The sequence below is a fragment of the Ambystoma mexicanum genome, chromosome 14 (assembly GCF_040938575.1).
Source record: "Ambystoma mexicanum isolate Mex_15411 chromosome 14, UKY_AmexF1_1, whole genome shotgun sequence".
Lineage (NCBI taxonomy): Eukaryota > Metazoa > Chordata > Amphibia > Caudata > Ambystomatidae > Ambystoma > Ambystoma mexicanum.
In genome coordinates this window covers 28,272,303-28,288,946 of record NC_090940.1, presented here as the reverse complement: position 1 = coordinate 28,288,946, position 16,644 = coordinate 28,272,303, and the positions used below count along the sequence as shown (strand labels likewise).

Sequence of the window (16,644 nt, the reverse complement as noted above, 5' to 3'; positions counted from 1 at the left end):
CCGAAAATTCCTCAGGTTCGTGGTCCAAGGGCGGCATTACCAGTTCAAAGCCCTTCCCTTCGGACTGCGGTCGGCACCCAGGGTATTCACCAAGTGCCTCGCACCGGTGGCGGCGCAGCTGCGCCGCGAGGGGATTCACGTCTACCCCTACCTGGACGACTGGCTCATCCGCGCCAAGACGAAGGAGCTCGCCGTGGTCCACACGGCAAGGACCGTCCAACTCCTCACGGACCTGGGATTCTCCGTGAACTACACCAAATCCCACCTGGTGCCCGCGCAAGTCGCACTGTTTCTGGGAGCGAGGCTCGACACAGTGTCCCTTCTGGCCTCCCCGTCGGAGGAGAGGACCAGGACCATCTTGGGCAAGGTGCAACGGATGCTGGTGGCCGACGCGGCCAAAGTGAGATCCATCAAGTCCCTCCTCGGGATGATGTCTTCCTGCATCTACCTCATTCCCATGTGCAGGCTCCGGATGCGCCCGTTGCAAGAATTCCTGGATGCGCGCTGGATCCAGACGACGGGCAGCTTCGAGGAAAGGATCAAGCTCGACGAGAGTTTCCGGCGAGCGATACGGTGGTGGGGCACCCGCGCGCATCTGACGGCGGGCATGGACTTCCAGACCCCAGCCCACCAGGAGACTGTGACCACGGATGCCTCCCTGGAAGGGTGGGGAGCGCACACCGAAAATCTGCACGCGAGGGGACTCTGGCTCCCGACGGAGAAGTCCCTGCATATCAACGTCCTGGAGCTCCGTGCAGTGTTTTGGGCCCTCAGGTCCTTCCTTCCGTCCCTGAAGGGCAAGGTGGTGAGGATCTTCACCGACAACACCACCACCATGTTTTACATCAGGAAACAGGGCGGAACCAGGTCCCCAGCGCTGTCCAAGGAGGCGCAGGACCTGTGGCATTGGGCCGTCGCCCAAGGGATTTTTCTGGTGCCGTTTCATCTGGCAGGGATAAAAAACACCATCGCCGACTCACTCAGCAGGGAGCTGCGCTCGTGCCACGAGTGGGAACTACGGCAGGATCTAGTGGATCGCCTCTTCCGACGGTGGGGCACACCCCAGATCGACCTGTTCGCGACGGCGACGAACACCAAGTGCCGGAGGTTCGCCAGCAGGTTTCCCCAGACGAGGAGCATGGGCGATGCTTTCTCGTTCCCCTGGGAGGGCCTGTTCCTCTACGCGTTCCCTCCCTTGCCTCTGCTAATCCGGCTCGTCAACCAGCTCAAGAGGTCACGGTGCAGGATGATCCTCGTCGCACCTGCGTGGCCGAGGCAGATATGGTTCCCGGACCTTCTGGACTTGTCAGCGTCCCCGCCGATCAAGCTGCCGGCGGACGCAGACCTACTCTCCAGGGAAGGAGGCGCCATCCTCCACCACGACCCGAAGTCGCTGAACTTGCAGGCCTGGCTCCTGCAGCGCTAGAGTTTGGAGGATACGACATACCGGCCGATTGCAGAGAGGTTCTTGCAAAGGCCAGGGCGTCCTCGACTCTTAAATGCTACGGACACAAATGGAAGAGGTTCTCTGTCTGGTGCCACGCACAGAAGATTAACCCTCTACGGATTACGGCTCCCCAAGTACTGCCGTACCTGCTGACGCTGGCCAAAGCTGGACTGGCACACGCGTCCATCAAGATTCATCTTGCTGCGATCTCCCGATACACCAGAACCACGGGTCGGACGTCCTTGTGGTCTCATCGTCTGGTGAAAGAGTTCATGAAGGGACTATTCAGATCGTTCCCGCCGGTGAAGGCTCCGGCCCCGGCGTGGGAGCTCAACGTGGTGCTGACCAAGCTCATGGGACCTCCGTTCGAGCCTCTGCACTCGGCCCCGTTGAAGTTTCTATCGTGGAAGACAGCTTTTCTCGTGGCCATCACCTCCGCACGACGAGTGGGTGAGATCCAGGCCCTTTCCTGCAAGGCCCCGTACTTGACTTTCCACGACACGAGGGTAGTGCTCAGGACGCACCCCTCCTTCATGCCCAAGGTACCGTCGGACTTCCATCTCAACGAACCCTTGGTGTTACCTGTGTTCTTCCCGTCGCCTTCGTCGCCGGCTGAGAGGACTTTGCACTCGCTGGATGTAGCTAGAGCGCTGAAGTTCTACGTGGATCGCACGAAGGGTTTTCGGAAGACGTCACAACTCTTTGTGAACTTTGGACCTGTCAATCAGGGGAAGGCTCTCTCGAAGGCTTCCATCTCCAGATGGCTCTCCGGCTGTATCATGTACTGTCACCGGTTGGCAAACCGACCGCTGCCTGGCCGTCCGAGAGCCCATTCCACCAGAGCGATCGCAGCTACCACGGCGTTCCTATCTGGTGTGCCCCTGCTGGACATATGCAGGGCTGCTACGTGGAGGTCGACGCACACCTTCACGAAATTCTACTGCGTCGACCGGGATTCCAGGGAGGAGTCCAGGGTCGGCCAAGCAGTGCTGCGCAACCTGTTCGCCTGAGGTGAGCCTGGTGAGGAGGTAAGATGCTTAATGTTGAGTTGATGTGATGCTTAATGTTGAGCCTTTGCCACCTCCCGTGGTTGTGCATGTGTGTACTGCTATGTATTCTTTATTCATGAGCATGTGAATCCATGCCAGACCCCATGCTGGAGAAGGAACAAGTTACTTACCTGTAACTGTTGTTCTCCAGCATGGGTCTGGCATGGATTCACATGCGAACCCTCCCGCCTACCCCTCTGCGGCTCTTCACTTGGTCATACTGCCACTTCACGTGCTTCCAAATCTGAAGATGGCTGCCAGAGGCGGTGCTTAGGTAGAGGGCAGTCATTGGCTGTGGTCAGTATGACGCAGAGACCAGTGATTGGTTATTGCTACGAAAGACAGATCAGAAACGAAACTGATACTGGTTTTTTCTTTACCGAGGATTCCCAGCCTGACGACGGGGAATATTCATGAGCATGTGAATCCATGCCAGACCCATGCTGGAGAACAACAGTTACAGGTAAGTAACTTGTTCCTTCTATGAGGCTCCAGGGAAGTCCAAAAGTGCCGCGTTACGGTAGCAACTGTGATTCCTCTCTCAGATGGCAAGGCACACTGACACTCAAAGGCAGTCCAGGACACAGGATCCAAGAGACGAAGCAGCCCAACAGCCACTTTGTATGCCCACTTCGAATGCACGCCTTGCCTTTTCGCTCATTCTTATAGCGAAACTGTTCAGTCCATAAGACGATCAGTACTGAGAGACGGTGTCCCTCTTGGTGAGTTTCTTGTGTTGTTAATTGCTCATATCACCCCAATGAGAAGTGCATTTCAGATGTTTTGGATCCTTATACATTTTTTTGTAGTAGCTTTTTTGTTACAATTACGATATGCCTAGGATGGGCTGGTGGCAGCAGCTCTTTTCTACCACGTTTTTAAACGTTTTGCTTGTGCACTTTGGCCTTTTCTGCAAATGTCTACTTAAGGTGACGAGCACCGTAAAATGGCCTTGCCACAAGGTTTTCGCCTGTCTGTTGACCATATTGTTCTTTGGCCTTCTTTCTTCCCTCTCGGAGCCAGATTTGCCTTGCATGGAATACACTTTTGCAAGGAAAGCTGCTGCTTTCGCAGGCTATGGGGCGGCATGTGTGTGTGGCCAGATGTGCTAGCTGGGACTGTCTGGTCCCAGTCTACATCCTGGTGCCTGAAGCTGGGCAGAATGTGTGGCCGGTGGATCGCCAGGATTGGCTGGCCAGTGCGATTTTGAATGGTGCAGAGGTGGACCTGGGCGAGCTTCTGCACAGACCTTTGATAAAAAGGACTCCTGCAGAGCTCATCTCCACAGATCATTGTTGGAGCCAAGACTCCTACAGAGAAAAGCAACCCACTTATGTCCCCAGGACAACCTCTGCAGCTGACCAGAAACCAACTTCAGTGAAGCTTTGCTCCTCTGCCTGATCTCAAGACCCTTGTCAGTGCTTTGACTCCTGCACCGGTGGGAACAACCAGTCTGAACCTCTGCTTGAGGATCTGCACCTTCTAAGCCTTCAGAAGTATTCCTGGACTAAATGGTGGACTGACCAGCCCTCGCCTGGGCTACCTCGCTGCAGCCTTCGCCATTCAGAGTGCAACCTTGTTCCTTGGAGGATCTTCAGCTTGTACTACACGATTCCTGCTCCTGCATGTTCAACCTTCTTGAATCAATGAAAGCCATGCATGACCGGCCACTTTGTTCAGCCATCAATGATCACTTGTCGCCACCTTACCATTGATTGATTTTGCAATCCACCATATTTGCCTCCTAGAGGTGTTCTGAGGTCGCCTGCTCCGCAGAAGTCTTCATCTTTTCTTCATTTGGGTGTTGGACTGGAAGGTGCCTGAAACCGAGATTCAAGCACCATGAACGACCGACTAAAACTAACCTATTTCTGAAAGGGACCTCTGCACCCATGACTCCTGGGCCTTCCTCGGCCATGCAATCACAGAAGACTGTGTCCCAATGGTTTTCTGGAATCTGCGTAGTGGTCTCTGTAGAAAGCCGAGTCAGGGTGGTAAGTTTACCTAACTTTTCCTGTCCTCCATCTGGCTACGTGGTGTCCTGCCCCATAATCACACTTTTCTGACTGATCAGTGGAGGTCTGATCAAGGGTCCCTTCCAAAGCCTAGGAACAGTGAAGATGGGAATCCATTTTAGATTTTGGGTCTGCGTTTATTCATAGGTCTGATCCCTTGTAGTGACTGTGCCCCATGGTGATATTAAAATTGCTTGCTGTGCCTTACTGTGTTCTGATGTAGTGTTGCCAAACCTCCTTTTTAAATAGATGATGCATGTCAATCTGAGCCCACTGTTACTTGTGCAGTTGTTACAGCTTGGATCAAGTATTTTGCACTGACCTGTATCTGTTTACAAAATGTGTGCTGATTTTTAGGGCATGATTCCTGGTTTTGGACAAGACTTCATGAGCAAAGGAAATGAACAGGAGTCCATGGCCCGGCTCAAGAAACTGATGACCATCATGGACAGCATGAACGACCAAGGTAAAATGTGTGTGTTGAGGAAGGGACACTCTAGCGTTCCGGTTTTGCATGAGTGTGTCAGTTATGCAGGGCACACGTCACGCTTTTGCCCTGCAATGCGGACATACTCTACCCATGCCTTCACTATCCAGCTTCTAGATAAGCTGCTGGCTTCACTTCTTCTACAGTGCTGTCACAGGACACACTTCAGTTAACACTGCAGTGATGCTGACACAGGATATACTTCCCTCCACATTCTAGCAGTAATGACACAGGATGCACTTTCCCAGCTGTGTTGGCACAAGAGACACTTCCTTCACACTCCAGCTGTTCTGGTACTGGAGGCACTTCCCCATCACATGCCAGTGATTCCGGTTCAGGACAGGGCGCACTTCGCTTCATGGTCCTGCAAAAGTGGCTCTGGATACGTGTCTTTTCACTTTCCAGCGATACTGCCACAAGCCACCCTCCAGTTTTCTTTGCTTCAATCTTTGCTCTGGCAACACCACCCTCTGCTGTATTGCGATACTGACCATGCAACCGCTCCGTACGTTTCTGCTCACTGAAGGGTCTTGCCCTTCATTTTGTCTGCCCTTGTTCTTGTATGGAAGCTTCTTGGTAGTGTCTTTGATGCCACCTGGGAGCCTGTAGTGTCAAACATGCACTTGCACAACAGTCTCTTCATAACGCTGCAGCATGCTCGTATGAGTTGCATCTTTCTGCTTCTGATCTGTTTTGGGGTGCTCCTCTTTCCCAGTCTGGCCAGGAGGTCAAAGGGCATAGCATGCCCTTTACAGAGACCTAATTCTACTTAAATAGGGAAGAACTATCCCAACAGGGACTAGTTTAACATTAAATAGATGCTGTTATTAGAAGTATACGCATGCTTACCATGCCACAAGCAAGGAGATGAGCATTCTCACCATGTACCGCAATTAGTGTGTCGCATAATTGACAACTGTTTATTTCTCAATTTCGATGGTCATGAAATTAGATTTTTTTTTTTTTTTTTACAATGCAACATGAGTTTAAAAGCTTTTACATATAGAATGCACACAGTGCGCATCTAAAAACATTTAATTATTTTCACATATAATCGGTATTCATCAAAGATAAAAACATGTTTCATCAAGTGTATATGCAAACTCGTGGTGTCTGGTAGGCCTTGATCTTCCAGGCTATAATACACATCAACAGAACATGATCAAGACCTCCATGTCACACAATACCCACCCAATTCTGTTCAATCACTGAATTCTGCAAAAAAAAAATAGATTTTATTAATGTATCAAACGTTAAATATTTTTACATAAATTCGTGTACATATGCGAACCAACAAACAATTAATGTACTACTCAACATACGTCAACATATGGCCAACAATAGACACAACCCTATATATTCAACAAAAATCCAAGACAGACTGTAAAAAACATATATATATTGTAAAGTGCAACAAACCCTGACACATCAGGGGACCTCTAGAATCTTAGTAGTGCTTTTTGTGACTTGCCCCTTATTTGCAGTATCTTGATTTCTTTTTGGTAGTCATGTGTTTCTGGCTTTCCAAGAGCATCAATTGGTGCTCCAACAGACATTTGTACATTCAATCCCGAAAGGGGTGGTGTAATCCTGATGCCCACTTTATGCCCGTGTACAAAAATCACCATTGGCCAGATTGTTCTGCATTTATACTACTTCCATATAATCACTCTTCGGACGTTTTTCTATTCAGTGCAGGCTCGCATCTAAGGCCCCATGGTGCCGTGTTCCCATCCACGTAAGTGAAGGGAACCGACGTCACAGAGGGGTATGGGAGACTACGGCAAGGTGTGCCGCCCACAGGTAAGTAATGGGGTGGGGGCTGGCACAAGGGGATAGTCTGAAATGTCTGGGGAGAGTAAAACCCAAATATATTTTCGGTAAAATAGCTTTAGTTTTTTTTCCCTTTGAACATTTCAGCTTCGATTTTAATCTCGATAATCCAAATGTTCAGTTTGTAAGGGGAAGTTTGCTTAGAAATGTTGTTGTCCCAATCAATCGGGCATGTATGTACTGTAATGTATCTTAAAAAGATTTCATATGCAACTTAGTTTTTCCAGCATGGGGTCTGGCATGGATTCACATGCTCATGAATATTCCCCATCATCAGGCTGGGAATCCTCGGTAAAGAAAAAATCAGTTTCACTTCTGAACTGTCTTTCTCCTAACAACCAATCACTGGTCTCTGGGTCATACTGCCCCAGCCAATGAATGCCCTCTACCCAAGGCCCTCCTCTAGCAGCCATCTTCTGATTTTTACCGCACGTTCAAGTGTTGGAAGTCCTCGTGCTATAGCTCTTTGGCTTTTACTGTGTTTTGTGATTGTTCTAAGAGTTTTGCAAATTTTTTTTGGTCAATCGAGCCTCAAGCTCCATCGATCCACCTTCCGATTAACGGGGGCCTGTTTTCGGATTCTTCAGCGCCCCTCGAGGGCGATTTTTTTTTTTTTTGACTAGTTTCTTCTTGGAGGAGTCCAGAAGCTTCAAGGCCTATGCTGCGTGGATATGGCGGATGAGAAGGACTCGGCACCTCTCTTAAAGGTTTGCCCTGACTGCAACCAACGGAATGTCTTTTCGGACGACGGACCTTCCCTGTGCCTTTACTGTCTGCACTCGGACCTGACGCATGCGGAGGATGACTGTGCAGCTTGTCGGGAGATGGTGCCACGCACGCGAACCTATCGGCGCAAGCATCTCAACAAGTGGCTGCAGGCCAAGGCCCCTGCTCTGGGTGAGTTCCCGGTAGCATGCCTCCCCTGCCCAGAAGAAGAAAGTTGAGTGGTCTTCTAAGGCCTTTGAGGGCACCCCTCCTGCGGGGGCCCAACAGAAGGCTAAGCACCGCAAGTCTACTGCCTCTGGGAGCTCCAGCGCCTTCGACCACGAGCCAACGCTCAGGATCTTCAAAGAAGAGGAATACGGACCATCCGGGCAAGCTCTTGGAGAAGACCCAGACTGGCCCTGCAGAGAAGGCCAAGGGGGAGCGGAGCCCGACTCTCCCCCTAAGGTGAAGGCCGTGGACTCGGCCAAGACCGCAAAGGCCCAGGTGCATCAGACGAAGGACCAACCTTCCATCGAAGGAGTGGCGGCGTCCTGTGCGAAGGCCACCTTGGCGGATCCACAGGGCATGGCCCCAAAGGCGAGAGTATCCCTGCCTGCCAGGAGAGAATCCTGTTTCCAGCCCATCGAAAAGACGTCGGAGACAATGATGCCCATCATTTCACCGAAACAGTCTCCCTTGGTCGCAGAGAAGGGAGGGGGCATGGTAGTCCTCCAGGGCACGAACATCTCCTCAGAGGAGCAGCTCACCAACGTCCCGATCCTCCAGGAGGGACGATGCGTCGAGAGCAGGCCCTGAACAGCAGGGCGTTGACGACTCAGAGGACCAACCTAAGCCGCGAACTCCCTTGTCTCCGTTGCCACCACCACCTCAGCAACCACCTGGGGATTTCTCGGACATTCTCACGGCTCTGCATACCCTGTGCTCGGAAATCCTGACAAGGATGCCTCTTGTGCCGGCGGCCCCACCCACGGCGCCGGGAACATCGTAGGAACCACCATCCAAGAGGAAAGTTCACCCCCCCCCTTTCCACCCTTCGCCTCCCTCTCTTCCCCCCCCCACCCCCTCTCCCGTCCCTTGCCAGATCTTCACCGCCCGACGGGATATGTTTGTTCCACGCCATGATCGCCAGGGCCTCAGAGCTATTACAGCTTGTCCCTGAGGAGAAGAAGGGTTTCCTATACCAGCGCCGAGAGGCGAAGAGGAAGACCGTGCTTTCACTCCCACTATTGGATGACATTTTGGACAAGGGGTTGTCCCTCATGAAGAACCTTTCATCGGCTCCGGCGAAGAGGGACCATTATGAGAAGAAATACAGGGTGCCGGACTCTGCGGTCAAGTGCTTACGGTCCCAGCCGTCTCCGGACTCTGTGGTTTCGGCGGCGGCCAAGAAGTCGTCTTCGGGCTCCTCAAACCCTCCCCCCCGGACGGTGAGGGGAAGTAGTTGAATGCCATGGGGCGAAGAGTTAGCATGTCGGCAGCAACGATCATCAAGGCCACTAATGCCCTCGCTATTGTGGGACGTTATGGCAGGGAACTTTGGTTCAAGATGGCCCCTTACTGGACTTCATTCCCGACGACAAAAGGGCTGAGGCATTGGAGATCCTACAGGAAGGCGAGGTAGCTTCAGACCACGCCATTACAATCGCCACATACATTGCCGACACGGGATTCTGCCAAATGGGCAACAGCGTTTGCCTTAGTCGGCGGGGCTGGCTGAGGGCCACTAATTTCTGCCAGGATGTTCAGTCAAAGGTGTTGGACATGCCCTTCGACGGGGACAATTTGTTTGGAAAGACTGTGGACGAGTCTCTTCAGGCCATCAAGGTGGACACTGAGACGGCTCGTGCCTTGGGCACGCTTCAGCAACGATGGCTGTCCTTTCGAACTTCTGGAGGAAAATCCCAAGATTCTTCTAAAGGATTCGGAGGAGGTGCTTCGTCCCACCGTCAACCCTCGCGCTCGTTGGCCCAGAAGACCTAGAGGGGCCGTGCCAAGTCTGGAGGTGGATGTCGTCGCCAAGGCCCCCAAGGCGGCGTTTCGATGTCAAAACTGGTCTGAACCAGCTGTGAAGTCGGGCTCCCACCCGTGAGGCCGGCTGGCGAACTTCATCAGTGTGTGGAAGATCATCTCCACTGACCGTTGGTTGTTGGATGTGCTCCCCCACGGACACAGCCTAGAGTTCCAACAGAAGTGTCCCCGTATACCACCAGTGGCCCGTCAGGAAAACCACGTCCCTCAGCTTCTGCTGGAGGTGCAGGCCATGCTAAAAATAGGGTGCGATGGACCTCGTCCCAAAGAGGCTCCGGAGTGTACTCTCGTTACTTCCTCGTCAAAAAGTAGACCGGCGGTTGGAAGCCCATCCTGTACCTGCGCCGTCTGAACAAGTACATCAAGTCTCAAAAGTTTCGGATGGTGACTCTTCAGCTCGTGTTAGGACAGCTGGAAGAGGGGGATTTTCTATCGTCGCTGGACTTGGAAGATGCCTATTTTCACATTCCCATACACAAGGGCCACCGCAAGTACCTACGATTCGTGGTTCAAGGACAACATTACCAGTTCAAGGCCCTTCCCTTCAGACTGAATTCAGCACCAAGAGTGTTCAAGTGCCTGGCACCGGTGGCGACGCAGCTGTGCCTATGAGGGATCCACGTTTACCCTTAACTGGACGACTGGCTCATCCGGGCAAGCTCAAAGGACATCGGTGTCGAACACACAGCGAGGACCGTCCAACTCCTGACAGATCTGGGGTTCTCGGTGAACTATGCAAAGTCCTGCTTGATTCCATCGCAGGATGCACGGTTTCTAGGATCCCGACTCAACACAGTGTCGTGCCTGGCGTCTCCGTCGGAGGGGAGGATAGCGGCCATCTTGGGCAAGGTACAACTTCTGTTGGCCCTGAAGGTCGCAAAGTGCGAGGTTCATCAAGTCCCTACTCGGAAAGATGACGTCATGCGTATACCTAATTCGGCTGTGCAGGCTACGGGTGCGTCCGCTGCAGGAGTTCCTCGACGCCCGTTGGATACAAGTGTCGGGAAGCTTCGAGGACAAGCTCACACTCGAGAGTTTCCGTCAAGCGATACAGTGGTGGGGAGTGCACGCACATCTGTCCACAGGCGCGGATTTCCCAACCCCACCTCAGGCGACGGTCACAATGGATGCCTCCCTGGAGGGATGGGGAGGGCACACCGGAAGTCTTCTTGCAAGAGGCCTGTGGCTACCGGAGGAGAAGTCATTGCACATCAATGTGTTGGAGCTGCGGGCAGTGTTTTGGGCCCTCAAGTCCTTCCTTCCGTCCCTCAAGGGCAAGGTGGTACGGGTCTTCACGGACAACACCCACAATGTTCTACATCAGGAAGTAGGGGGGCACAAGGTCCCCGACGCTCTCCAGAGGCGCGCAGGACCTTTTGGCCCTCGGCCATAGCCCAGGGGATGTTCCTCATGCCATTTCATCTGGCAGGAGTGAAGAACACTGTTGCCGACTCTCTCAACAGGGAGCTACGAGCTTGCCACGAGTGGGAACTTTGGCAGGACCAAGTGGATCACCTGTTCCGCAGATGGGGCAATCCCCAGATCAATCTGTTTGCGACAAACACCAAGTGCCGGAGGTTCGCTAGCAGGTTTCCCCAGCCGGGAAGCATGGGGGGGACGCATTCTTTCCCCTGGGACGGCCGGTTTCAGTATGCGTTCCCGCCATTGCTTCTTCGACTAGTCAATCAACTCAGATGGTCCCGGTGCAGGATGATCCTCGTTGCACCGGCGTGGCCGAGACAGATATAGTGCCTGGACCTTCTTGACATGTCAGCGTCCCCTCCAGTCAAGCTTCCGGCGGTCGCAGACCCTCTCGCCAGGGAAGGAGGCAGCTATTCTGCACCACCACCAAGGATCACTGAACCTGAAGGCCTGGCCCCTGCAGCACTAGAGTTTGGGGGCTACGATCTCCCAGTGGATTGTAATGAGGTGCTCGCCAAGGCCAGAGCTTCGTCTGCTCACAAATGCTACGGGCACAAGTGGGAGAGGTTTGCCGTTTGGTGCTGTACTCAGAAGATCGACCCTCTACGAGTCACTGCTCCGCAGGTGCTTCCGTATTTGTTGTCGTTGGCCAAGGCAGGACTGGCCTGTGCTTCCATCAAAGTTTATCTGGCGGTTATCTCCCGCTACACCAGATCATCCTTATGGTTGCATCGATTGGTCAAGGAGTTAGTCACAGGATTTTTTCACTCGTTCCCGCTGGTGAAGGCTCCGGCCCTGGCATGGGAGCTCAATGTGGTGCTTACTAGGCTCCTGGGTCCTCCGTTCGAGCCTATGCATTCGGCACCACTGACATTTTTGTCGTGGAAAACAGCTTTTCTTGTGGCCATCCCCTCCGCATGACAAGTGGGAGAGATCCAGGCCCTCTCTTGTAAACCACCTTATTTGGCATTCCACGAGACAAAGGTGGTGCTACGGACGCACCCCTCCTTCATGCCCAAGATGCCGTTGGACTTTCATCTAAACAAGCCCTTGGTGTTACCCATATTCTTCCCGACGCCTTTGTGGCCGGCTGAGAGGACTTTGCACTCGCTGGATGTGGCTAGAGCGCAGAAGTTCTATGTAGACCGCACAGAGTTTCCGGAAGATGTTGCAACGTTTTGTGAACTTTGGCCCTGTGAACCATGGGAAGGCCCTCTCCAAGGCTTCCATTTCCAGGTGGCTCTCCTGCTGCATCACCCATTGTCACTGGTTGGCAAACCGACCGTTGCCTGGCCGTCCGAGAGCCCATTCAACCAGAGTGATCGCTACAACTACAGTGTTCCTGTCTGGTGTACCCCTGCTGGACATCTGCAGGGCTGCTACGTGGAGGTCGACTCACACCTTCACAAAGTTTTACTGCGTCGACACGGATTCCATGGAGGAGTGCAGAGTCGGCCAAGCAGTGCTGCGCAACCTGTTTGCTTGAAGGTGAGCCTGGTGGGGCGGTAAGAGATGCTTAATGTTGAGATGCTCAATGTTGGGCCTTGCCACCTCCCATGGTTGTGCAGGTGTACTGCTATTTATTCTTTATTCATGAGCATGTGAATCCATGCCAGACCCATGCTGGAGAACCACAGTTACAGGTAACATGTTCCTTTCCTCACATTTACACATGTGAAAACGGGTTGGGCACCGCCATCTGTGCAAATATTTTCTGTTCATACATCGCCCCAAGTTCAAGTGCTCTTGCGCCAAGAATATAGATTGCTCACCCCTCAAACTGACATCACTAAACGCGTATGCCCCTTTTCACAACACCAATTCACGTCTCCTGTAAATGTCCTTAGTACGCAATATATTGACGTTTCTTCATGGAAATGCCAAGCTGCCTCTTTCCTCAAAGTGTCAACAAACTCTTTCTGATCACACAACATTGGAGTTTCTTCCTTTGTGTCGGTGTATTTTGTTTGGAGTCTGACTTGTTTCTGCTCTGTTGAGCTATCTTCCTAGTTAGACGCCCTGCGAACAGGTACTTTCAACTAAGTAGTTGCTTTTTATTTAATCGTTTCTTATATTATGTAAAAATGTGTTTGCCAAACCATGTTTAAATTGTACTTTTACAAGGCTTATTTTTTACATGTGTGAATGAGAAACTTCATAGTTTGTGTCTATTGTTCATGTGTTTGCACTGTGTTTTTGTAACATGGCAGTTTTGTCTCTCTTCCTTCTTTAACAGTAGTTCTTGTATACCAACATTCATATTTTTCTGACTTTTGATTTTGTATTTATTCAATAGTCAGGAACTATGGCAACAATACAGCCATACCAGTACGAGCCCGAATATTCAGAGGATGAATTAATTGAAAGAGAAAGAAGCGGAAACAATGAGGAATTGGATGACTCATGATGATCAATCACTGCAGCCTGTACCCAGTCTCATGGAAGAAGTTTCCACCTGGTGTACCTGCGATCGTTGCGAGGTTATGCCAGCTGACGTGGAGAGCTGTTGCTGCCGAAAAAGCTTGGGATGCGCGGCCTACATAGCCGAAGAAGAGACACCATCGCTATGCGTTACCGAGCTGCATGACTTCAGGATAGCCTGCCTCACAATATCTCTGTTGCGAATGATGATAGTCCTTATGTACAAACTTCGAGCAACAGTTTGCCCTTGTAATCAAAGTAATGAGTAAGTTTACTGTAGATCTGATGTATGTTTCACAACTTAGACGGCTAACATTTGATGATGTTCTCCTACATCATTGTAACTTCCTTCGATCACCGACAAAGGTTTTTTTTCCTGTCATTTTAATACTTTTCTCATGCTAATGTAAAACCAGAGTATTCATCACTAGATGTAACGTCCAAACAATAACGTCTTTCACTTTGAACTTTAAAACAATATTTCCTTGGGTCCCAAACTGCTCTTACTTCTGGGGCGTTCATTTTTCAATACTTCAAATGGCGTTTCATACTAAATAAGTACAGATATCTGGTTAATTATAGTAAAATATTTGTTTCTCTTTTACAGGTGGTACAGGCTTGTGGCCTATCGTGCGTGTACATGGTAGATTCATGGGAGGCTTGGATTCCGCGTTCGACTAGTAATACCTGCCTGTGTCGTTCGAGCCACTTGTGTGAAATTCCCTAGTGACAGCGGTACTGCAGCCACATCAATAGAATTTGTAGTTTGTTTGTGCCATCTGCATTACCAAAGTAAATAAAGAGTTAATATGAATAGTTGTTTGAATTTTTCAGTAAGTCAACAACCCGTCCAACCATCTACAAGGTTCTTAAAAGATTTGTTTTCTGTTTTGCGCTCAACTCATGCCCATCCATCCCTTTCCAGTATCAGTGGCAGTTCGCACCTATGACCGTGTACTCCTGAGGGGGCTGGGTGCATGGGGACGCTCAAGGTGCCAAACACCCTGTATACCTCAAAGGTGTCAACCGCACTTTCGACCATTGTCCACATTGCCTCCCCAAACCCGTTGTCTCCAGGCTCCCCTTTGAAGACCACGTCCCTGCAATCCGCATATGTTTGTATGCCTTGAACATTGTTCCTGGCCTATTGAGCTCGCCTCATGCCCATCCATCCCCCTCCAGTATCAATGACAGTTTGCACCCATGACCGTGCGCTCCTGAGGGGGCTGGGTGCAGGGGTATGAGGATGTCAAACATTGGCATCGAAGCTTGGTGGGTGTGTCAACAAATACGTCACACACATTCACATACACACACCTTTTTTTTTTTTTTTCCTATGCCTTTATAAACACCTTGATAGTTCCCTAGGGAACATCTCTGCATTCCACAAGGTATAACACCATCGATCTACTTGTTACCAGGCTTGCTCAATCGGCTCATCTGTGTGTCCAAGTATTTGTCAACTATTTCGTTCTGTAGTTTCATCGATCTCTGCTCGGAAAGTTAGTATTTTATACCCTATATACACCGTATTCTCTTTTTAATTAATCTCAGAGTTCATCATTATCTAACATTTTATGTATTTTTATCTCTGGAATTAGCAAATTTCATTGTAGAGCATTGTATCAGAACGTAATGTTTTGTAGTCCATGTTTTCAATGCATGTTTTCTTTTGGTGGCTCAAAGTTTATTGAATGGAATAGTAATACGTTACAATTTGCTGTATAACAATGAGGTCTAACTAATTTGATTGCTGTGATAATTGTAGAAGGTTACAGCATGTTTTGTTAATTTAAAACAGTTTACAAACAAATGTGATTGTTGCTTTGCTCAGTGATACGTTATTAATTTTAATAATTATTTATATTTCTTTAACTAATCTTATGGATATTTTAAGAATGCCTTCATGTATAATTTTTGATTGCCCTACTGTGAGCAATGTCAGAATTCCTGGCTCAGTCCTGCATGTATTCCCAAAGGATTTATATTTAATAAGATGGCTTTCAAATTGTGGATTTCCATTGTCCGAGATTGAAAGCAGAGCCAAGGATGTCTTGAAAGACGTGAGGGGCAATCGATTACGCGTCTGCAGCATGCACTTCAGACGATATGTACGACGCATCCCACGCCCTAAAAAGCGTCGCCCGAGATGCCTTTGCAAATTACTTCCCAATGCAGTTCCAACTAAATTTCAGCACACGCTGGTTCCAGTGAGTAGTGGACGAAGAATTTGTTATGCATGTTGGTATATGAAAAGAGTGCTCTCTATACATATGCCTTCTAAAGAATCTTGCAATCTAATGTATTAGTGTGGGGAAAAGGTAACCTGATGATCGTTTTGACTTTTTGGGGAATATTTTCATCAATGTTATTACACAAGTTGCACCAGCAACTCAAAGCACTGTACTTTTATTAGACTACTTTGTCTATCCCCACGTTCGCTTAATTTTTTAACATGTTTGTTAACATGTCTTTCTTTACATAGAGCTCATTGATGGAAGTACAGACTTTCACCAATTGGGGAACCAGACAAGTCGATTATCCCAATGGTGATGCCCAGCCATGTTTTTGAGCGTTGGATGTGGTCAAGTGTATAATACAAATGTACCTTTTCAATTGGACTCTTTTCTGATTATATACATAAAATAAAGGAGCCATATTCATCATTGATCACTATTCAGGAGTCAACAGCAACATCATTCACCTAACAAGTACTTATTTTAAACTAATCCTTTATATGCGAGTGAACAATACATGCGTGTGGCCTACTTTGAATTGAAACATTGAAGATTATTTGTAATAGTTATTGACAGTGTTGTGTAGGAGTGTCTCGCAATATGGACCACCTTCTGCATTTGAAGTTTTGTTTTTTATTTTGCTTTTACATCCGTATTAAAAAAATTGCTATGTTTTAGGGGGATGCTGGAACTTCGACAATCCCTTCCTCATTTGAAACTGGTCCTAGTATGAGGTATGCATAGTTAGAATTTGTTACATTGGTAGTTGGGGGTCTACTTAATTTGGTTTGACATTAACATACGTGTTTTATTGTATGAGCCAGGAGAACGTGGTGAACACAAAGAAATCCAAGTTATGGACAACTGCGTCCCCTGCACACTTTCGAAGAGGCCGAAGGCCTAAATAGATTTAATCATACAATTATGAGAGTAATGAGAAATGGGTTTAGCGTCTCTGAAAATTCAAATATGTTAAATT

The 16,644-nt window shown here is 49.6% G+C and overlaps 1 protein-coding gene across 2 annotated transcripts in view; it reads left to right on the top strand.

The window, feature by feature from the left end:
• Positions 1–16,644, top strand: part of SRP54 (signal recognition particle 54) — a 607,474-nt gene that overhangs the window by 386,168 nt on the left and 204,662 nt on the right. For both annotated transcript variants that reach the window (XM_069638449.1, XM_069638448.1), the window contains exon 13: positions 4,869–4,977. In XM_069638449.1, the coding sequence (XP_069494550.1) occupies positions 4,869–4,977 (109 nt within the window). The remainder of the gene's footprint in view (positions 1–4,868; positions 4,978–16,644) is intronic.